Source organism: Castor canadensis, chromosome 11 (assembly GCF_047511655.1).
Source record: "Castor canadensis chromosome 11, mCasCan1.hap1v2, whole genome shotgun sequence".
NCBI classification, from domain to species: Eukaryota; Metazoa; Chordata; class Mammalia; order Rodentia; family Castoridae; genus Castor; species Castor canadensis.
Window position 1 is genome coordinate 3,641,449 of NC_133396.1, and position 21,924 is coordinate 3,663,372.

The window sequence follows — 21,924 nt, forward strand, 5'->3', positions numbered from 1 at the left end:
GGGCCATACTCTCCTCCACCTCTACCCAGCTCACTCCCAGAAAGCCCCAGATATATTGTAAGAACTTTCATAAATGCCACAATGTGCCCCAAGCACAACAATCCAAAAATAAATAAATAAAGCCCCAAACAAGGCAAGAAGAAGCCTAACTGGGCCACTACATGTCCCACCCTGGGCTGAGGGGTACAGGGGCAAAATTTTCAGGGCCTTGAAAATGCTTAAAGTTTATAGAATCGAGACTCAGAGTCAAACAGAGAATCATGAACCGTTTGACTCAGTCCCACTGTGCTCCGAAGTGTAACCAGCAGACCAAGATGGAAGGATCCAGATGAAACGCAACTGCATCAGAGATGGCGCCAAAGAACAGAGAGACCTGGATGTGTGGGAGGAGGGACAGGAACAGCCTCTGACAGGGTCAAGCAGGGTTAATGCAATCCTAACACACGGGACTTGCACAGTGGTAACTTTGGGGGCTTAATATTTTGGAGAGCCAACTTTTTCTGAGAGAGGGAGAAGACGGGCAAGTGATCATGGTCCGCTGGCTACTTTGTGGTCAAGCCACCAAACATGTCTGAAAAAAGTGCTCAGAGAGAATCCTAGAGGCCGCTCTGTGGGTTCCACCAGACCAGAGTTGGCTCTTACCGAGGCAGTTCCTAGAGCCTGGAAATGGTCAGGGCTGGTAGGAATCCAAGGTCACAATGACTGATGTCCCCATCATTAGAGGGAGAAACTTACAATAAGGAATGTGTTAGCACACATCTTCTACCTCCCAGAGGCCATAACATTGGGGCAGGGGGTTAGTCTGTTTTTACTTCCACCTCTGAAACTGGCAGCTAACAAGATGGCTTTTTGGTAACAATGTTACTACTCCATGAATACACCTCTACCTCAAGGTAAGTTCTAATTCAACTAATTTTGGTTATAGCTTAAAAAAAAAAAACAACACGGGAATCATTTGCTCTCTTTGCTGCTTCTCTAGCTCTTCTTTAAGCATTTTGATTTTTCAGCTGTGTAATCTCAAGCAAACACTTATCCACAGTGTGCCTGCATTGGGCCAGACCCAGGACACAGATGAACAAGACACTGACATAGCTTTTGGGAGTCATGGTGAGGGAGAGAGAAGTCCACAGAATGTTCCAAAATTATGGCAGGAATGGAGGGAATCCAGGAAGGCTTCTTGGAGGAAGGAGTGCCTGAGCCAAGGGATGAAGGGCGAGTGGGAAGTAAGGGAATTCTAGGCCAAAGACCAGCTGGATCCTGGAGCAGAAATTGAGGAGGACTTGGATTTGGCTGTTCTAAAGGATCCAGAATTGGAAGTGGCTGGGGCTGAGGCAAATCAGACAGTCAGGTGAGATGTATTAAAGGATGCAGCTTGAGCAGTGTAATTGGCTATTCTTGCCAGCACGGCAAGAATGGTGAGAGGCTTTACCTGGGCAATTGGATGAGGGAGGGGGCGGATGGGCTGAGAAACACTTGAGAGGTAAAGTCAGCAAACTCTAGATTGGTGGTCAACGTGAGATGAGGACTGGGGAGCCTAGGATGCGAGTCAGGCAGGCGGATGTTCAGGTTGCTAACTGCTGTGGATCAGGATCACCAGGACCACTCCACATGCAGCCTTGAAAACAGGAAGTTAACACATGGAAGAACCTCCCTGAGATGCCAACTAGAGAACGGTGGGCGACCCAGAAACCAGCAGGGAACGGTCACCATCTCTAGAATGGAGGGACAAAGGGTGGGGGCTGCGTGGCAAGTCTGGGAGGGGACGCATGAGGGCTGCATCCATGGCCACATTCCAAAGCAGAAGAGGATGAAGGGAGTGTAGGCCCTGCCCTTCCCTCTGCCCTCCAGTCTGGGCAGTGCCCAGTGGCCCGACCCACCTGGAAGCCACAAGGAGCCCGTGCTGGCCCTGCTGTGACACATTGGTGTGAATGTTGGTACACTGCCCAAACGGGCAACAGGACAGGAAAAGAGAGGAAGCCTCAGGGAAGGAGGATGTGTTAACTTCTGAACATGGCTAGTTTGAGGTGTCCTCGGGAGGTCAGGGGAAGCTGCCCAGCCAGCAGGCAGGTTCCACGGATGAGTGGGAGGGAGGGAGATTTGGATTTCACACAGGTAAAACTTTGCACAGTAGTTACGGGAATGAGTACGCTAATTCATCAGGCAGCTGCTTGTTTTACTTGTAATAGAAACATTCAGATTATTTTCCAAAATGCTGGCACCAGACGGTCCTACTAATTGCTCCTTATTTTCACCAACATTTTGTCTTTGTAGGCTTTTTTTTTTTTTTTTTTTTTAAGGCAAAGCCTTGCCATGTAGCCCAGACTAGCCTTAAACTTGAGCTCCTCCTGCCTCAGCCTGCAGGTGAGCCCTTCACACCTGACCTCAATGTGGCTTTCATTTGCATCTGTCTGGGGACCTTTGAGATTAGCACTTTAGACTTCTGTGTTGGCCCTCAGGAAATTCTACTCTGAAAGCTTTTATGAGGGAATTTGAAACGGGGTGGAGGGGGGATGGGAGTGTGGGTGGTGGAAGGGCTCCCCCAGCTTCTAGGTCTGTTTCCATTCCTAAGCTGTGCAGGCCTCTCAGGCAATTCCTCTGCCATCTCGTAAAAATTTATAAATGTCTGTGAGGGCCTCAGCTCAAGGTGCGAACTTGGAACCTGGCAGACCTAGGTACAAACCTTCACTTCCCCACTTCTTGCTGAGCCCTCCCATACTTAGTTTTCTCATCTGTGAAGCGGGTTTGGTGGCATATTTTGTGGGGTTGCTATGAGGCCTTAACCACACCATGATGGGGAAGCGGCCAGCTTGGTGTCTGGTACGTAACATGAGCTTGGCGGTGGAAGCAAATGTCGGTTTTGTAATTAGAAGAATTAAGGGGATTATGTAGGTCATTGTTTTTTTCCCAGTCAAGGAAAGTGAGGCCAAGTAAGCTAAAAGTAGTGTCCAGAGCTAATTCCCACAGTGCTGGGATAAAAACCCAGGTCCCATTCCCCTGCATCTTACCAACTCCCTACCAGCTGGAAACTCATGCAGTGCCTCACACAGTGAATTACTCAGGGACACACTGTATCAGGTCTAGAATAGATCTTTTTAATAGTTGCCTTGGAGATCTCAATCTAAAACTCTTACGGGAGCATTCCTAGAGACAGGGCATAGTCTTCATCTCAGGCTAATAAGGTTTTCTTTATGCTTGCTTGCTTTTTAAAAAAATACTTGCAACCCTGGTGTGGTGTCACATGCCTGGAACCCCAGCTACGCAGGAGGTACAGGCAGGAGGATGGAAGTTTGAGGACAGTCAGGGCAAAAAGTTCTCAAGGTCCTATCTCAACCAGTGGCTGGGCAGGGTGGCACACACGTGTCATCTCAACTACTGGGGAAGCACAAATAGGATTGCCATCCAGCCCTGCCCTGGCATAAAGAGAGACCCTATCTAAAAATTAAAGCCAAAAGTGCTGGGGAGGGGGATGAAGGGACTTTTCTCAAGTGGTAGAGCACCTGCCTAGCAAGAGTGAGGGCCTGAATTCAACCCCCAGTATGGTCCCTAAAAAATAAAAATCAAAACAAAAATGAAAGAAATAAAAACAAAAAGGGCTGGGGGTATAGCTCAAGTGATACAGCAGTTACCAACCATGCACCAAGGCCCTGGATTCAATCCCCTGTACTGAAAACAAAACAAAGCAAAAACCCAGCAACCAAGCAAATATAAGGTGAGTTTTCTCCAATGCAGTCCTGCTTTAAGATCTGTGGGGTAGGGCATGGAGACAGGCCTTAAGTTGTTTACCTGTGATCTCACCCTACTCATCATTCCTGTCCTACTGTCCGTCAAGTTAAGACACAACGGACAGAACTGCATGTACAAGTTCCCCCTTCTGGAATACTGCTTCTGCCGTCAGTCCGAGGACCACTCTCTCCACCGGCTTGGGGAGTGCAGAGGAGGTCTTTTGCTTCAGGTCAAGGGAAGTTTTTCTTTTAATATTGCAAAAGCAATAGTGTTTATAAATATTCAAGCAAGACCTTCATATACAGTTGTGCGGAATGACGCTTTGGGGGAGCAGGCTGAGTTAGAGAATTGAGCAGGGACCTGCAGAGACCTCAAAGATCGGAAGCCCAAACTCCCTGATCACTTCACCCCAAGAGCCATCTCCCTGGCACTCCATGCTCCTTGGTTCGCCACTTCGCACTGCGGATCGCTTGGCCTTTTGCCCTTGGGGCATCCGCCGGGAGTCAAGGCGAGCCAACGCTCCCGCGCGAGCCCTCGAAGCGGAAGTGACGGTGCCTCACGCGCTCTGCGAGAACTGCATGGGACCACAGCTTTGGATGCCCGGCGACTTTCGCTCTGCGCGCTTGCGTCATCACGTACGCAGGCGAGGCCCTGGAACAGGAAGGTGACGTATGCGGCGCGTGAAGCGGCAGTGGGCGTGTCCAGAGAGCGGAGCCGCTGTTAGCCCCACCTCTTAAAGCCACCCGGCCCTCTCAGTGCCGGCGCCGTGCGGCCGCTGGGCGCTGCGCCTTTAAATGTCGTGGTGACACGTGTGTGAGACGCCGGAGACCCGGATGGTGCGCGTGCAGGCCCGGACCCGAGCAGACGCCAGCGCCGCGCGGCCTGCGGCGGGGCTTCGGAGGGGCCGCATAGGCTGAGGCCAGGTGGGGCGGCCCGCATAGGAGCTTCCGTGGAACCCGGGGCGCCGGAAGGTGCAGCGGGGCATTCGCGGGGTGCTCGGGGAAGACGCGGTCCGCAGAGGTCCTAGGGATTCCAAGAGGAAGGGCGGGGGTACCCCAGGGAGGGCCAGGGGATGTGCTGTCCGCACAGGGGTCTGAGGTGTCTCTAAAAAAAGGGATCTGGGGTCGCTTCGTTTGCGCAGGGACTTGCGTGACCCCGGGGAGGCTCGGGGATGCGCTGTCGGAGCAGGGATCGGAGGTGTCTCCAAGAAGGGGTCCGGGCCGCGCGGTGCTGGGTCACGCGTGACTGCTGTCCCCGCAAACCCCAGCGGGGGTAGGGCAGAGCTGGCCTCAATCGGGAGTCCAGGGGTGGGAAGGAGGCAGCGGCCTGTGTCCACGTTGGGCAAGCGTCCTTTGCGTAGGGGGATCCAGGCTTTCTCTGGGATGTCAGAACCCGAGAGAGCGCGTCCTGCTGGGCTCGGAGCGGAGAAGTGTCTCCTGTGACAGACATGGAGGGAAGGTTAACCTCCTCGTGGTCACGGTGGGAGAAGGCCACGCCCAGCGTGGGCAGGGGATGTGGGTTTTAAAATGTCCGTTGCTTTTGCCGGGCTGTATGGCGTGTCCCCTGGGACCCTGGGTACTAGAGTTAGCACCCTAAAATTGACCAGAAGGGAAAATACCCCAGCACCCACAAAGTCCGTGTCCAGCAGTGGATACCAAGATGCTCCGCTCTTCGGAGCCTTGGAACCCTCCCGGAGACCCTAACCCCGTCTTGCCTTGGGCATCCCCCTCTCCAGCACGTGGTTGGCCCTGTGAGTCTCCAGCGCAGTTTATCTTGGAAAAGTGAGTGTTAAAGGGAGAGGGGAGGCAGAGAATGTGTTTAGATGGTGTGTTTGAAGGAAAATGTGCTTGAGTTAGAACTAAGTGCTGGGTCCTGGCCCTCCACAAATGTGGACTGGAGTGCAGATGCATCCCCCTTGAGCCTCCACGAGGGTTTGTGTCAGTAAGCGTGTACGTCAGGGAGCGTGCTGGTGATCACAGGAGCGTTTTTCTTGGTTCCCACACCTCTGGGATCATTTTTGGTTTGTTGCTTAATGTTTCAGGTGGACTTGTTAAAGTACAAGCTGATCTGTCCACTTCAGAAGTTCTGTCTGTTCATTGTGACTCTGCATTACAGTGGGCTGATGTAAGTTACTTGTCTCAAGTGCAATTGGGTTAGGTCTTCCAAGTTTTGTTTGTCCTTTAGCAAATGAACCAGTAGACCCATATGGTCCAGGACAAAGTTCTCACCTGTCTACAGTGAGGTGGCAGAGATCTGAAAAAATGAAAATGACTTCTTGGGGAGTTTTTCAGAATGTGTTTTCTTTGCAGATTGCCCCCTCCTCTTCTGAGATCATTACATTGTACTTTTTTGGGGGAGGGTCGTGTCTTGATGGGCTTTTATTTGTGGACCTGCTGCACATAGCCTGGGACTGAGGAGGACCAGCACTAGTCAGGCAGGTACTGATGCTGAGCGATGCACACCTCACAAGTGTGCTGACCTTGCCATTTACATGTGTTTGAATAATTTTGCAGTAAAAGTTTTAAAGTACTTTAACTTTTTGTAATCATAGATGTAAATTTAAGAAAAAATTTGCACTGAGCAAGCTAAAAATTTGACAACTTTTGTTTTCTCCTTTTTTTTTTTTTGAAATTTTACTGGCTCATGAAATCAAAAGTTTGGGTTTATTACCCCTGTTACTGTTTCTTACTGTTTGGAAATAAGACTTAAGTTGGAGTTGACTGGCTGGTGCATGAAGAATGTCAGGATTAGAATGCAGAGCATCTATCACTACACCAAATAATCTGTGGTTAGTTAGCACAGTTGTCTCCTGGACTCACCTGAATTCAGCACCAGACAGACTCCTGTAACCTTGTTTTTTCTTTTTTGGGGTTTTTTTGAGACAAGGTCTTGTTATGTAGCCCAGGCTGGCTTCCAATTATAATCCTCCTGCCTCAGCCTCTAGTGTGCTGGGGTTACGGGTGTGCACTACCATGCCTGGCCGCTTTTAACCTTCATGATGCCTTTTTCCTGGTAGAAGATGGCAGTTCCCGCATGGACTGCACAGGAAGAGACTGGAAAGACAAGGAGAAGTCACCCTAGCTGATGGTGTCCATGCTCGTCCCACAGGTGCTGACACCCATTTGGGATGCTACACTTGGCAGTGTTGGTGACAGAATAGGCCAAGGTCCAGGGCCCAGCAGAGCACCTGCCCTGTCAGAGCTGACCCTCCCTTCAAACCTGATTCGGTGCCGGTGAGGGAAGTAGCAGCCTTGGTCGCACACCCAGGTGAGCTGTGGAGGTCTCTTCGTCTCTTCCTTCCTCTGCGTGACCTGCTCACGACCCAATAGTGATTGTTCTGCTCATGAGAAATCTTGGTTGAGCTCCATTAGAGGCTGTGAGGTTTCCTCACTTCAGTACTGGGGCTTCTTCTTACATAGTTTCTTGCATTTCTGTTCTTTACGGACATTTTTATAGGAAAAGATATTCGACCTATATATGGAGTTAGATAACACATGATGATACATTTGAGTGACTTAAGAGTTGGCTGAAGAGATCCTTGCTTCCACTAGAGTGGAATTTTTGGAACGCCTGACCAGCTGCTTGTGCGGGGCAATCCTGGTTCTAGGTAGTAGAGTTAGCATTTCCCTAATAGGAGCGGGCAATTTTGGGGACATATTTTTCTAACTATGACTCAAATAGTCTTAAGCTTTGGCTAGGTCAACTGAGAGGCAGAGAGGGTTGTGGCCAATGGTGGGTGCAGGTGTGGCGGCTAGACGTGGTGGGGGTATTTCCTTCCAGTTCTGGACAGCTACACTGGTGGCATCCCTCTTCTGTTAGGGACTGCCACCTTGCCAGCTGTCTCCATAGGACCTGCAACCACCTTCCCAGCTGTTTTTGTCCCTATTTTACAATCCAAGAATTAGGGACTTTGCAGAGTTAAGGTACTTGTGCCCACATCTGTAGCCAAAGGTGACAGAACCCTCCAGGACTGCCACTGTCCAAAGCCTTAGTCCCCACCTGCCCTCTTTGCTTTTCTTGTTCTTCTGTTTTGATATATTGAGAAGACCTTCGCTTCAGTTTTAGGTTTTATACATACCGTTCTCCAGGCCTGTTCTTTTCCCTTCTCACTCCTCCCTCATTTTTAGAGAGACAGTCTGTGTATGCATGGTGTGGTAAATGTGTAATACACAAATACAATTTAAACTTTTATGGCAGTCCCATTAGAAAAATAAAAAGAAACAAAATTAATTTTCAAAATGTGTTTTATTTAACCTTATACATAAGAATGTAAGATTGTGACCTCAACATTGAAAAATTATTGAGATGTTTTATAATATTCCCCCCTCCCTTTTTTTACTGGGGTTTGAACTTAGGCCTGAGCCTTGCTAGGCAGGCGCTCTACCACTTGGACCACACCCCTGGCCCTTTCTTGCTTTAGTTACTCGTCAGATGGGGTCTTGCGATTTTGCCTGGGGCAGCCTCCACTGCAGTCCTCCCGCCTGTGCTACCACTTACATTCTTTTCTTAAACTAAGTCTTTGAAATCTGGTGGTGTATTTAGGGCACATCTCAGTTTGGCCTAGCCTTACACTGTGAGCTCAGTAGCCACGTGTGGCCCGTGACCTTATTGAAGAGCTCAGGTGCCCATCTGACTTGCATGCTGAGTCCTTTATTTTGTGGGTGAGTGGGTATGAATTAGCCACTCCCTGCTTTTGAGCAGATGTTTGGACCATGTGTTGTCTTTTTTCAGAAGCAGTGCCTCGTGCACTCGTGGCAGGCATGGCTTGGCAGCCTGATGCTGGTCCTGTGTGCCTGCTCTGTTGGTAGGGCCTCTCGTCTTTCTGCAAGGGGAGGTTCGAGTGCCTCCCTGTCTCACACCTCTGTAAGGGTGGGAGCTGTTCTGAGACAGCCATCCGTAGTGACCCAACAGAAATGACACACTTGTCTCCAGACTCAGTTGTTGGTGAGTCCATGCTCCTTTTTGTCCCCACAGGCATGCATCATGCCAATAGTCGATAAGCTGAAGGAGGCCCTAAAGCCTGGCCGCAAAGACTTGGCCGAGGATGGGGACCTGGGCAAGCTGCTGGCCACCTCCGCCAAGAAGGTCCTTCTTCAGAGGATTGAGTTTGAGCCGGCCAGCAAGAGCTTCTCCTACCAGCTGGAATCCTTGAAGAGCAAATATGTGCTGCTGAACCCCAGGACGGACGGGGCCGCTCGTCCCAAGAGTGGGGATGAGCCCCAGGCCAGGAAACAGGGTATGGTGGGAAGAAAACTGGCAGAAGGTCTAGCCGTGCTTTGAGTCTGGATGGATCCAGGGTTGGCAGCGAGCAGAAAGAGCAGAGTGTGGTTAGGGAGCTGTGCAGCTCACATGGGGTTGGTGGGCTTTAGTTGTAGATGACTGATACAGGGTTCTTAGGAAGGACATCTTGGGCTGTGCCCTGCCTCCCACCTGCAGGTTTAATGGGTGAAAAGTGAGGTTTGGGTATAGGTATGGGTGGACTGGGGCACGGTATGGTACAGTGCCAGGGCCTCACCCCCTTTCTCCCTCAGGCAGCGAGCGTGCATCTGGGGGTGGAGGAGATGGAGTCCCAGCTCCACAGAAAGTGCTCTTCCCCATCGAGCGACTGTCCCTGAGGTGGGAGCGCGTTTTCCGTGTGGGCGCAGGGCTGCACAACCTGGGCAACACCTGCTTCCTGAATTCCACCATCCAGTGCTTGACCTACACGCCGCCCCTGGCCAACTACCTGCTCTCCAAAGAGCATGCGCGGAGCTGTGAGTGGGGCTTGCGGTTGGGGTTGGCTGTGAGTCAGCTGAGCCAGGCAGCGCCCTTGTAGATAAGCCCCTGTGCTGGGGCGCTGACATCCCCTTCTAGATCCCATTCAGCGGTAGTCACGCCTGCTCTAGGGGCTGTGCACACCAGTCTCTCACGTGGTCCTGTGTTCTCCACACTTGTGAAAATGAGACACAGACAGAGATAGGGGTCTTCCAAAGACATTGCCATGATATACACGTCCAGTTATCTTGTCCACCTATTGAGCCAGTGCTTTATCAAATGCTCCAAAGTAGACATGAAAATTGAGTGAAAGAAAATGTAACATCAAAAACTGAAGAAAACACAAAGCATAAAGAATCTTCTAACTATTAAAGAAAGTAAAGCAGTGATTAAAAATCACCACCAGATTAAAAAACACCACCAGACTGGGATGGTTTTATGGGGTGAAAAGTTGTGAAACTTTTTAGAGCTAAATCATGCTAATCCTTTGTAACTTCTTCTAGTGACTAGAAAGAGAGAGTATTCCCTAGCTTGTGCTTCGAATTGAGATAATTAAGGACGATGTAAGAAAGAAAAGTCGTAATCTCATTTTATTAAACAAACTCAGTATAAAAATTCTACCTAAGCTGGGCACTGGTGGTTCACGCCTGTAATCCTGACCACTCAGGAGGCAGAGAGCAGGAGGATCACAGTTTGAAGCCCCCCACCCAGGGAAATAGTTCACAAGACCCTATCTTGGAAATATTCAACACAAAAAACAGGTCTGGCGGACCTGTTAGAGTGCCTGGTGTGAGCCCTGGGGCTGGCCTATGGGTCTATCCCAGTGTGCTGCTGAGCAGGCATGTCCTTATGATGGCATGTGGCTTCTTTTTGCCTCCTGCCCCTAATTGCAGAATAATCGCAGGTTTTCCTTACAGAGTTGTTGTGAGGCTCAAGTGAACTCTGTGACGTGCTTGGAACAGTGCTGTGTAATGACTGCTGCTGGCTTCCCTACCCGTGTATTCACAACTGCCATGTTGATGGGGTGAGCGAGGTTACCTAACATAGGACCCTCCCAAAGGAGTTCATGACTTAACAAAAAAAAAGAAAGAAAAGAAAAGGTTTAGCAGAGTAGTAATAGAAGGGCATTGCACTTCCTGTGCTAAAAACCACACGGATCAAAGCCACCCTCTAAGAAAGTACTGGAAGACACCTCGGAAGGTATGGCAAAGCATGGGTGGGCACCTTACTTCTGTCCAGGGTTGTGCTGGCTGGAAAAGGAGAGGAGGAAACACTTAGTGTGCTTTGACAACAATATTCCTACATAAGAAACGAAAGGATATTAGACAAGTCAGAAATTACCATGGCAAATGGCTAGATAGAACGCCGAGTTTCTCTTCCCCAAACAATAAGCAACTGTAAAAAGAATTCACTCTCTTTAAAACGCAACATTAACAATACAGTATCTAGATGTAAATTTAGCAGAAAACCTTTACCGAAGGACACGAAGTGGTTACCTGCCTGAGTGAGGAGACTGAGCTCTCTGCTATTTATTATAATGGTGTTGGTTCTGCCAGGTGCTGGTGGCTCATGCCTATAATCCTAGCTACTTGGGAGGCTGAGATCAGGAGGATCCCAATTTAAGACCAGTCTGGGCAAATAGTTCCCTAGACCTCATCTCCAAAATAACCAGAGCAGAATGGACTGGGAGTGTGGCTCAAGTGATAGAATGCCTGCTTTTCAAGCATGAAACCCTGAGTTCAAACCCCAGTCCTGCCAATAAAAATGTTTGTTTTCTCCAAATTAATGTGTAGATTAAAGTGCATTCATTTGACTCTGAAGTTTGTATAAAAAAGCAAAGGAGCAGAATTTGCCAGGACACTTGTGAAGGTGACTAGGAGAAGAGATTTGCCCTGCTAAGTATAGAGACTCACTATAAAGTTACGAAAACTAAAATGTCATCGTAGATTCTGGACGGAGGCACTGACCAAAAGAATAGGATCAGGAGCCCAGAAACAGACCCACGTGTGTGGAAGTGTGCTGGCACATACTGGCTTTTACACATACAGGGTCATTTTTGATAAAGAATTAGAACAAAAACTTGGTTTTATGTATGGAAGACGTTGACACAAGGTCCTCATTTTATATCATTTGCAAAAAGGGGGGAGGTGAAAAACTTAGTGTCAAAAATAAAACTTAATGTGTTTGTAATGAATGTATGCACATGTTTTCTGACCTTGGGATGGGAGCTGTCTTGAGATTCAAAAGCATTAAGCATTAAAGAAAAAATTTGCTGAGGTCAGCTGCATTAAAAGTTAAAGCCATTGAAACGAAAGGACTAACAGAGAGCCAGACATAAGGAAAAGACAAAATATCCTGTTTAAAACACAGGTGATGTTATGAACAGGTGTTCACAGAAGAAGGAATTTAAGATCAGAGGTGCCTGTGAAGTGGTGCTCAGCCTTGTGGCCACTGGAGAAAGCCATGAAAACCCAGTTTAGCTACTGTTCCACACACTGAGTCATACAAATTCCCAAGGGTAAGCAGCATGAATGTCAGAGAGGAGGAAGCGATGCGGTGGCTCAAGTGGTAGAACACCTACTTAACAAGCGTGAGGTCCTGAGTTCAAACTCCAGTACCACCACAAAAAAAGGGAGGAATCTCAGATCCTTTGACCTTCCGGACTGAACTGGCGTAAATGCTTTGGGAAGCAGTCTGGCATTAACTTTCATGAAATCCAGCACCCAGCAGTTCTACAGACAGAAAACAACGTGAATTCCTTATTCTTTTTTCTTTTTCTTTTTTTGTGAGAGGTGGGGGAGGTGATGTGGGGATGGAACCCAGGGCCGTGTGCATGCTGGGCGAGCTCTACCACTGAGCTCCGTTCCCCAGCCCTCTTTTTTTTTTTTTTTTTTTTTTTGGTGAGACTGGGATTTGAACTCAAGGCCTCGTGCTTGCAAAGCAGGTGTTCTTCCACTTGAACCACACCTCCAGACTGTTTTGATCTGGTTGTTTCAGAGCTGGGGTCTTGTGAACATTTGTTCAGGTTGGTGATCCTCCTGATCTGTGCCTCCCAACTAGCTAGGATTATAGGTGTTAGCACTGGCTCCCAGCCCTACCTTTTCTTTTTTTTTTTTATTTTGGTCTTTTGAGACAGAGTCTCACTAACTTTGCCTGGCTATCCTCAAATTCACAATCCTCCTGCCTCTTCCTCCCAGGTAGCTGGGGTTACAGGCATGTACCACCACACCCGGTTCCTTCAGCCTTTTCAGAGTAAAATGTCAGAAGTTGTAGCCTTTTCTCCTGTGCCCCTCTGGCTGTCTGAGCGACCCCCATGTGGGTGTTGCTGTGCTTTCTTCAAGTGTGCTTAAGCTGGGCTGGGCCAGGCATCTGCTATGTGCACAGCACAGAGTCCTGGCTGTGGCCCTACTGCCCCGGCCCCGGTAGTCAGCTGGAAAATAAACTCTTCAGGTGAGGAACCCAGGAGGGACACAGTTAAATCTGGTTCTTTAGTACCAGACTTAAGTGCCAAAGTCCCCAGAGTCACAGACTTCACTTTACAGTTAACGTTTTTCTAAGTTACATGGAAAGGTGTTGTCTATGCGCCCCTTCAGTTAAGCTCTGTATTGCTAAGGAGTTCTGCCTGAGGTTGCTCCCTGTCCTATTTTGGGAGGATGTTTATCAGGCCGTGTTCAGAGCATTGTACAGTGACTGGAGGCTGAGTTCCTACACAACAGCTGTGTCTTAAGCAGAGCTGGGTTTCAGAAAAAGAAGCTCTTTAACATTTGTTAAAGTATGTTTTGTTTTAAATAAATAGTATTTTTTGCCTGGTTTTTGAGTCTCCCACCATTATTGTCATTTAATAATTAAGTCTAACAAACAGATGTGGTTAGAAAAATCAAATGTCTGCAATGTAGCCAGGTGCCAGTGGCTCACATCTGTAACCCTAGCTACTTGGGAGGCTGAGATTGGGAGGATCGCAGTTTGAGGCCAGTCCCAGCAAGTACTTCTCAAGACCCCATCTCCAAAATAACTAGAGCAAAATGAACTAGAGGCATGGTGTCCAGTAGAGCGCCTGCTTTGAAAGTTCCAAGCCCTGAGTTCAAACCCCAGCTCCACCCAGAAAGAAGTCTAAATGAAAGATGAAGGTCATATTGTGAGCAGTGTTCCCTCTTTATGTACCTGTTGTGAATGGGTTGCAAGCTGTTCTGCTACTGACTCTGAGATGAGCCTAAGTAACTGACGTGAGGGATTGAGGGGGAAACAACGGGCTCAGGTTGGATTTTGTGTTATGAGATAGATCAGTTTGGAATGATAACAGTATGTTGCAGAATTATCCAGAACTTTATTTTCTAGCTGTGTACCTTGGAGAAACACACCTGTGTGCCCAGGCACAGGTTAGTTCCTTGCAGCAGCATTTGTGATAGCGGGAAGTAGGAAGGGCTGAGCATGCTAGCAGTGCAGGCTTGGGGCTAGAGCTGCACCTGCAGTGTGGACTTGAGGAAGGCCAGCTGCTGATGCATATGATACAGTTCAGTTTATTCAAGTCAGCTTGTGAACACACAACTATGGTGCCAGTCACCGCTCGTGGATGGCCACCAGGCATGACTACAAGTGCATGAGGGACCGGTAATTGCCTAGTTCAGGGTAGTGGTTGTCTTGCTGAAGGAGCGTGGAGAATGGGACTGAGAGCGTTCAGCTATTGCACCAGCTAAAATAGGGTAGAGCAGGGTAGCATTGTGGTCTTCTTAAGTCTCTGAGTTTAAATAAGTCAGTTTTGAAGGTAAGCACGCACCCTGCTCTGCAGGCACCGTAATGGGTGTGCAGGGCAGTCTGGTGTGTGGCCTGTGTTTGTGAGTAAAGTTGCGTGGAGCATGTCAACATCTGCCCCATCATCTCTGTTGCTTTTACCCCAGTGGCAGAAGACTGAGGCTGCACAGCCTACAAAGCTAAGCAGTTGCTTTTGCTCTTCACAGAGTGTTTGGCCCCAGTGAATAGCAGTGAGGTATTTTCTAGAAGCAGTTGGGCAGAGGTTCCCATGTTGGAGGGGCAAACTGAAGCACCACAGGAAGCCCTAAAATATTACAGTCCATCAATCAAGTGATGTCACTTAGAAAGTAGGAGGTATTTTCCTGAACTTCATGTGGAAAAGCAGAATCAGTCTTTGTGTAAGTCATAATGCTGATAAAATACCTGGCACTGCCAACATCATTAACCCAGGGTGATGGTGGGAAGGTGTTGGAATTACAGCTTTGGGTGGCCATGGCCCCAGAATGCCATCCGGCAGATAAAGTGTCTCTGGGGATCCCTGAGTCGATTTCCTGGGCCTGGAAGTTCTGTGGCCTAGTTGTTCTGTCCTGGACTAGCTGGCCATCCTTTGCCTGTGTCCCTCTTCTTTGGAGAGTGGAGGTGTCATGGTGAATTCTCTTGAAGGCTGTCATCTTAAAATTGCTTCTGTCATACCGCAGGTCACCAAGGAAGCTTTTGCATGCTGTGCGTCATGCAGAACCACATTGTCCAGGCCTTTGCCAACAGCGGCAATGCTATCAAGCCTGTCTCCTTCATCCGAGATCTGAAAAGTAAGAGCGGGTTCATGAGCGAGGGCAGCGTGGCCAGTGCTGCCTAGCTGGCAGAAGGGAGAGAAAACATGCGTGAAGTCAGGAATCCATCTGTGGGGAGGGTCCTGTGCTTAGTAGGGCAGCCCAAAGCACAGCAGTTCAGAGACTCAGGCAGGCTCAGGTGCTGCACACAGTGAAGGGTTCACACAGAGGTACGCATGACCACTTCCTTGAAGAGCAGGTGTTGGCTGGTGGAGGGGCATGTTGTATGTTCAAGGCTGGCAGATGAGTGAAAGAGATGGGAGAGGGGGACCAAAGGAGATGTGCTTCGTCCTTTCTGAGCTTCAGAGGAGCCAGCTGCCTCATGCTGGGGACCTGTGTAAGTTGCAGCTCTCGGGTGTGATTGTAACCTGATTGTGTTATGTGTCGGCTCTGAGAAGACTAGTTAAGCAGTGCGTTTTGCTTTGTTTTGTTTTTGAGACGGTCTTAGCTGTGTTGCCCAGGCTGACCTGAAATTCCTGGGCTCAAGGGATACTCCAGCCTCAGCCTCCTAATTATCTGGGATTCTGAAATCCCAGGTGTGCACCACCACACCTGCCTAAGCCGTTACGTCTTTGAAAGGATGTCTCTTTTCCCCTTGTGACCGAGAGCAGGTGACACTGGGCAAAGCAGAGTGGCGTTCCTCCCCATCCCTTTCTTCTCTCGTCAGGGATCGCCCGGCACTTCCGTTTTGGGAACCAAGAGGATGCACACGAGTTTCTGCGGTACACCATCGACGCCATGCAGAAGGCCTGCTTGAATGGCTACGCCAAGTATGTGCCTCTCCTCCCCACCTTTGAAGGACTGCGGACACTTCTGTGGAGGTGGTGGGGCATTCTCCTGGAGGCAGGTGGCCCTGCACCCTCCTCCCAAGCTGTCTTAGGGTGTGGCAGCATTTTTGTAATTTGTGAAGTGGGATTGCCCGGGAAGGGCCCTCTCTGATGCTCCTAGGCAGCACATCACCATAGGATTGGCAGAGAAGGCGGGGGTGGTGTGAGTGCTGTCCTGGTGGTCAGATGAGGGACAGGCCTTGTAAACTCCTAAGGAATTCAGTTACTACCACAGACTCCTCCGAGATACCTTCTAAAATCACTTCGTTATCTTGTTTTTGGTTCTTTAGGACAGGGTCTTGCCTAGGTTGGTCTTTGAACTCTCAGATTTTAGGCATGCACTACTATGCCTGACTCCACTTCTTTGGGTTTTTTTTTGGGGGGGGGCGGGGGAGGGGTACTAGGATTTGAACTCAGAGCCTACACCTTGAGCCACTCCACCAGCCATTTTTTGTGATTTTTTTTTCAAGACAGGGTCTCATGAACTATTTATTGCCTGGGCTGGCTTTGAACCACGATCCTCCTGATCTCTGCCTCCTGAGTAGCTATGATTATAGGTGTGAGCCACCAGCACCTGGCTCTACTTCTTATTTTGATACAGACATTGTGTGTGGGCAGGGGGAAGGGGCAGTAGGAGTTGTAATGATCTGTAAAACACAAGTAAGAGCACACAGGAAAACTCAAAGTTAGGGAGATTTCAGTTTTTAAGGCGTTACACTGCCCAGGTGCAACTTCTTCAAATTTGAAAGTGTGGAACATACTCCTAACAGTTACTTCATGTCAGGTGTCCCCAGGGCAGTGGACAGTTTGCTTTTGTGTCATCCCTGGGTTCATGGTTCAGACAAGGCTAGACAGGCAGTGTTCACTGGTTGTCACTGAGGCTGGGAAGAAAACCAAATCCTTACCTAAATAATTTGGGAAACTTCTGGAATGTTCTTCAGAACAGTTAGCTGAGGTATAACAACAAGTGGTTGAAGTGGAAAAGCACTGGTTTCAGCAAATGAGAGTCTTCCATAAAGAAATCTTATATAAAGAACACTTACTTAAATGGTATGTTCACATACCTTTGGGGGTGTGGGATTTGCTGCACCTGTGAGTTTGTGCTGTTGGTTGTGTTGGCCTCTGTGTTGGCCTCCCGGTGACCACATGCTCAGTCTGCTTACTGCGTCACGTTGCTGTGGCACTGCTGCACACGGGTGGATGCAGGCACAGGGTCACTTCTGTCATGTTAACACTTGCTGCCTTGGGATTATGGACTCTGTCACATTTTGTGCTTTGGGACTTGATTTGGTTTTTTTGATGGGACTGTGGTTTTAACGAAGGGTTCGCACTTGCAAAGCAGGCACTCTACCACTTGAGTCACCCTCCAGTTCACTTTGCTCTGGTTATTTTGGAGATGGGTCTTGAGAACAATTTGCTGAGGTTGCCTTTGAACCCTTATCCTCCCATTTGAGCTTCCCAAGTAGCTAGGATTATAGGCGTGAGCCACTGGCACCGCTGTGCTTTGGGACTTGAGTTGTACTTTGCCCTGTGTCAGGATTGTGTCCCAGATCTGTGAGGTTTACCTCTGACATCACCCCCTGAGCACTGTCTCACTGAAGTAGGCCATACTGAAAGTCTTTAGTGGTTGACTAGGTAACTCAGTTTGTTGATTATTGTGTTTTCTTTACACATGTGTGAGCTGCTGTGTTTACCTGTACAATTCCTTTCGATATTAAAACACCCTGTTTCTCACCCCTCGGCTGATGGTTTGTCAGCTTTCAGTGGTGTCCTGTACCTCCTGCCTCTTACCCTCCTCTCTCTCCCCATTTTTGTGTATGTTGTTTCTGTTGTTTAGTGTACAGGATTTATCTTTTCCCTGCCCTGGTCTCCACCTTCCTTGGTTATAAGTTGCAGTTACAGGTGCCTGGTGCCCACCCAGTGCCCTCCTGGGGTGTCCCAGCATGCTTGCCCAGCAGCATGCCCTCTGGTTCTAGGACAGATGTGTACAAAAGTCTTGGAACCGGTTTCTTCCAGATACCATATCGTCCCCTGACCAGTCCTAATTAGATGACAGTGGCATGTACTGAGCCTGGGGACGTGGGGACACAGCATTGTTCTCTCCATCTGAGAGCTTGCCTTTAGCAGTGGTCATGTTGAGTCTGAACACGGTAGCTTCTGGGGTTAAAGGTGCAGTTGTGCAGGCCAGCCTTGGGATAGGTGCCACGCTGCCACAGGCGGTGTTTCTGGTGAGAAGTGTACGGGGCCTGAGTCCCCAGGGAACGTGCTCCTCTGGGAACACGCACTGGTGCGGGTGGTGTTTCTGCCGGATGTTCTTTGTTCTAGTCTTACACATTTTACTTTTCCAGGACCTTCAAGTCATTAACTTTTCTCTCAGACAGCTCTGTCTTTCGTATTTCCATTCTCTGATCTTTTCCTGCCTTAAGTGCCCTGTGTTGAAATTTACTTGACTCTCTTATCTCTAAAGGGTCTTAGGCCTTTCTTCTGTTTTTTTCCAGAGTTCAATTCTCTCTCTCTTTACTTTTATAATAATTTATTTGGCAGCCCTGGGGTTTGAACTCAGGGCCTCATTCATCCTTGCTAGGCAGGTGCTCTACCACTTAAGCCACTCTGCCTGCCTTGTTTTGTGTTGGGTTTTTTTTTTTTTTTTAAGATAAGGTCTTTTGAACTATTTGCTGGAGCTGGCTTTTGAACCATGATCCTCTTGATCTTTGCCCCCAGAGTAGCTAGGATTACAGGCGTGAGTCACCAGCACCTGGCTTATCTTTTAAACTTCTTGTTCAGAATGATTTTCCCTCCCTCCCTCCTGTGCTTGCTATGCACATACTCTACCACTTGAGGCACTCCCAAAGTCGTGTTTTCTTTATTTTTCAGATAGAGCTTCCTGTTTTTGCCAGAGCTGACCTGGACTGAGAACCTCTTAGGTATACTCCCTGTGCCTCCCGTGTGGCTGAGGCTACATGCATGAACCACCATGCCCACTCCAAAGTGGTTTTCTTTTGTTTTTGGTCAGAGTGCCCTTCACCTGTGCAGTGTTGAGAACACTTAATCCTGTTTGGACTCTGGAGTTTGTGCCACTTTTTGCTCCATCCTGTTTGTTTCCTGGGGAGTTTTTAGTGGCGAAGTGTTTTCGTCGTGTTTATTACCATCTTCTAGAAGAAGCACTTTTGCCCGAAGGGCTTCCTCCCTCTGTCTGTGGGTCTGGTGATTTTCAGTGTCCTCAATTCAGGGCCAACTTCAGCACTGGGAAGTGTCAAGTGCACTTTTTTTTTTTTTTCCCCTTTTCTTTTCTTTCCTTTTCTCTGGCAGTGCTGGAGTTTGAACTTAGGGACTTAGGGACTGACACTTGCTAGGCCAGTGCTCTACCACTTGTGTTGGATATTTTTTGTGTTGGGTATTTTTGAGGTAGGGTCTCTCTCTTTGCCCAGGCTGGCCTTGAACCTTGGTCCTCCTGATCTCTGCCTCCCAGGTAGCTAGGATTACAGGTGTGAGCCACCAGTGCCCAGTGTGCACTCTCTTTCTTTGGACAGTTTTTCTGGGGTGGCAGAGGAGCAATAGGCAGTGGTAGTTTTGGGTTTTTCAGAAGTGTCCCTTTTTGCCACTCTACACCACATTTCCAGGATGCCTGCCTGCCCTTTTACCTTCTTCCTCACAACTGATCCGGCACATGTACTCCAGGTGCTCATGCCAGGTGACTCAGCCTGCCCTAGCTGGTGGCCCTCTCCCCTAGTTGCTCCCTGCTGTCCTTGCCCGTGGGCCAGAGGGGAGCAAAGGAGGTAGCACTGCTGGAATCCGGCTTCATGTGGAAGGTTGAGCATTTTCTGCTTGGGTTCCTCTGGGGTGCCATGGGCTGTGGTTCTTACTGGCTTCTGAGGACTTGGCCACCTGAATCAGTGTAGCCCGTCATATGTGGCTGCCTGCAGGTTTTAGCATGCTCTGAGATGGTGTCCTTGGGGAGTCAAATTGTCCCTTCTTTTGATGAATGGTAACAGTTGACCTTTCATTTCCTGACTTTGCAAAGACAAAAATTTAGTTCCCCAATGTTTTGGAGCTCCCAGAATCCAGGAAGTATAGTCAGTACAGGCCTGATGCATGTTGTTGGGGGTCAGCACATTCTTGGGGTCAGCAGGGGAGGTGTGAAGCTGCATGGCATGTAATTGTCTAGACAGCATGGGCAGCTTGAAGAGCCCTAGAAGCAGTGCTATGCAGCACCTGGCCAAGGGTGCCATGCCTTTGGGAGGCCAGGGAGCAGCTGGGGTCTGAGGTGCTCAAGAAGGAGCTTCTAGTCTGGGAGTAGGCCTCATCCTCATGGTATTAAGGAAGACATTTCTGAGGGAGGGACGAACAGGAGCAGATGCAAAATCTGCAGTACATGGTGACTGCCACACAAATGGTCACCAACAGGGAGGGACTATGTAGTCTTAGCCCTGGGGTGAGTGGTCAGGCACTGGAGCTTGGGGTTGCCCAGGTCGTGGTTAGTAAGTGGTGCTGGGGGTTAGAATTCAGGGTGACCTGACTCTGAAGCTGGCTGCAGGGGACCCTGCCCCCCAGGTCCCAGGCCTAGCTGTACCTTGCCTATACCTCCATGTGGAGGAGCAGAGCTGAGCCTGCAGGGTGTACGTGCCCAGAGAGGGTGTGAGGAGGGTGGCTGCCAGAGTCCAGGAAGGGCAAGGCCTCCAGCTCCACCCAATTCAGGCCCTTCTTCTGTTGAGGCTGAGAAGAAAGGGTGGGGAGGCCAATGCAGTCTGTGCCTCTCTCTTCTGTGGGGTGGACAGGGCAGTTGCCTACTGAGTGGGGCATTTGTGAAGGTTTGAAGCAGCTGTTGTAAGGCAGCAGGCCGAGAAGATGGATGCTTTGTAGAGGCCCCAACACTGCTGGGCCTGCCTACAAGGTACAGGTAAGAGGATGGGAGCCCCTAGTGACTGGATGGTGGGGCTGATGCAGGTCTCCTTTGTGCTTTGTGTTACCTTTTGACAGCTGTGCCTCCTTTTTAGGTTGGATCGGCAGACGCAGGCTACTACCCTGGTGCATCAGATTTTCGGAGGCTATCTCCGATCGAGAGGTGAGTGGAGACGTTTCCACAACCTCCCTATTGGGAGTAGACATTAGCTCAGGAGATCCCAAGTGTTGGCATGTGGACCAGCTTCCTTCCCAGCTGAGCAGACCTGCGCATGGCCCAGAGGTTCTGGGCCTTGGTTTCCTGCCTGCAGATGTTGTCTGATTATAACAGTGTTCCCATGAGGAAGTGTGGAGGAATGTGCACCTGTAAAGTCACTCTGTCCTCTTCCTTAGCTCTTCTCAGTCTCTCCATATGCAGCCACTATCCGCCTACTGCAGGGCCTGCCGGGTCAACCACGTCAGGGCCTGTCAGTGGTAGGCCGGGCCCATGAGTGTGGCTGATGTCTCATTGGAGTGCTTTCTCACCGTGGTGAGATGACCCTCTGTGTTCTGTTGCAGTGAAGTGCTCTGTGTGCAAAAGTGTCTCGGACACCTACGACCCCTACCTGGACATAGCGCTGGAGATTCGGGTAATGTGGGGGAATCTGCGTTAATGTGATTTCAGAGGCCAAGGGCAAAGCAGCAGTAATGATGCACTCTCAAATAGACCAAGATAGGGGATCCTTAAGCGTTCTACTGGAGGTGGTTACAGTAGAAACCTCATTTTTTGCATATGTCGTTCTAGCTCTTTTCTATGTGCATTTTCCTTCTATTTAAAAACGAAGTAAAACTGAGTGTCGTGTCTGGAGGTAGAGTTGGGACAGCACTGTAAGCCGCACAACATGGTGTGGCAGGCATCCCGTGAGAACCGGTGGCCTGGGGAGCGTAACTTTGTCTTGGCTCACTGTTGGGAAGTCATCCTTGCCTTTGCTGAAACTTTCTGAGCTTTGGAGCAAATCCAGCTCTTTTTGAAAGGGTCTGAGTGACATAACAAAGCTCATGTGACTGTCACTTATCACTGCTCCTTTGTGGTGGCTGTTCCTAGGCTCAGAAGGTGGTAACTAGTGGACCAGTTTTTATGCAAGTCAAGTTTTGTGATTCGC

At 49.2% G+C, this 21,924-nt stretch overlaps 1 protein-coding gene across 11 annotated transcripts in view; it reads left to right on the forward strand.

Moving 5' to 3' along the window:
• The first annotated feature begins 4,502 nt into the window (after positions 1-4,502).
• Usp36 (ubiquitin specific peptidase 36) overlaps positions 4,503-21,924 on the forward strand; it is a 34,469-nt gene continuing 17,047 nt past the window's right edge. For 4 of the 11 annotated variants that reach the window (XR_012438407.1, XM_020158104.2, XM_074044989.1 and 1 more), the window contains exons 1-9: positions 4,568-4,694; positions 5,765-5,847; positions 6,832-6,990; positions 8,698-8,959; positions 9,255-9,476; positions 14,925-15,035; positions 15,724-15,826; positions 20,878-20,945; positions 21,341-21,411. Coding sequence is in view for 10 of the 11 variants with exons in the window: in XM_020158104.2 (XP_020013693.2) it covers positions 8,707-8,959; positions 9,255-9,476; positions 14,925-15,035; positions 15,724-15,826; positions 20,878-20,945; positions 21,341-21,411 (828 nt within the window). In the remaining variant the exon portion in view is untranslated. Of the gene's footprint in view, positions 4,695-5,176; positions 5,505-5,764; positions 6,162-6,831; positions 6,991-8,697; positions 8,960-9,254; positions 9,477-9,546; positions 10,502-14,924; positions 15,036-15,723; positions 15,827-20,877; positions 20,946-21,340; positions 21,412-21,924 lie in introns of those variants that run through there. The other 7 variants (XM_074044986.1, XM_020158103.2, XM_074044985.1 and 4 more) reach the window with 7 other exon arrangements.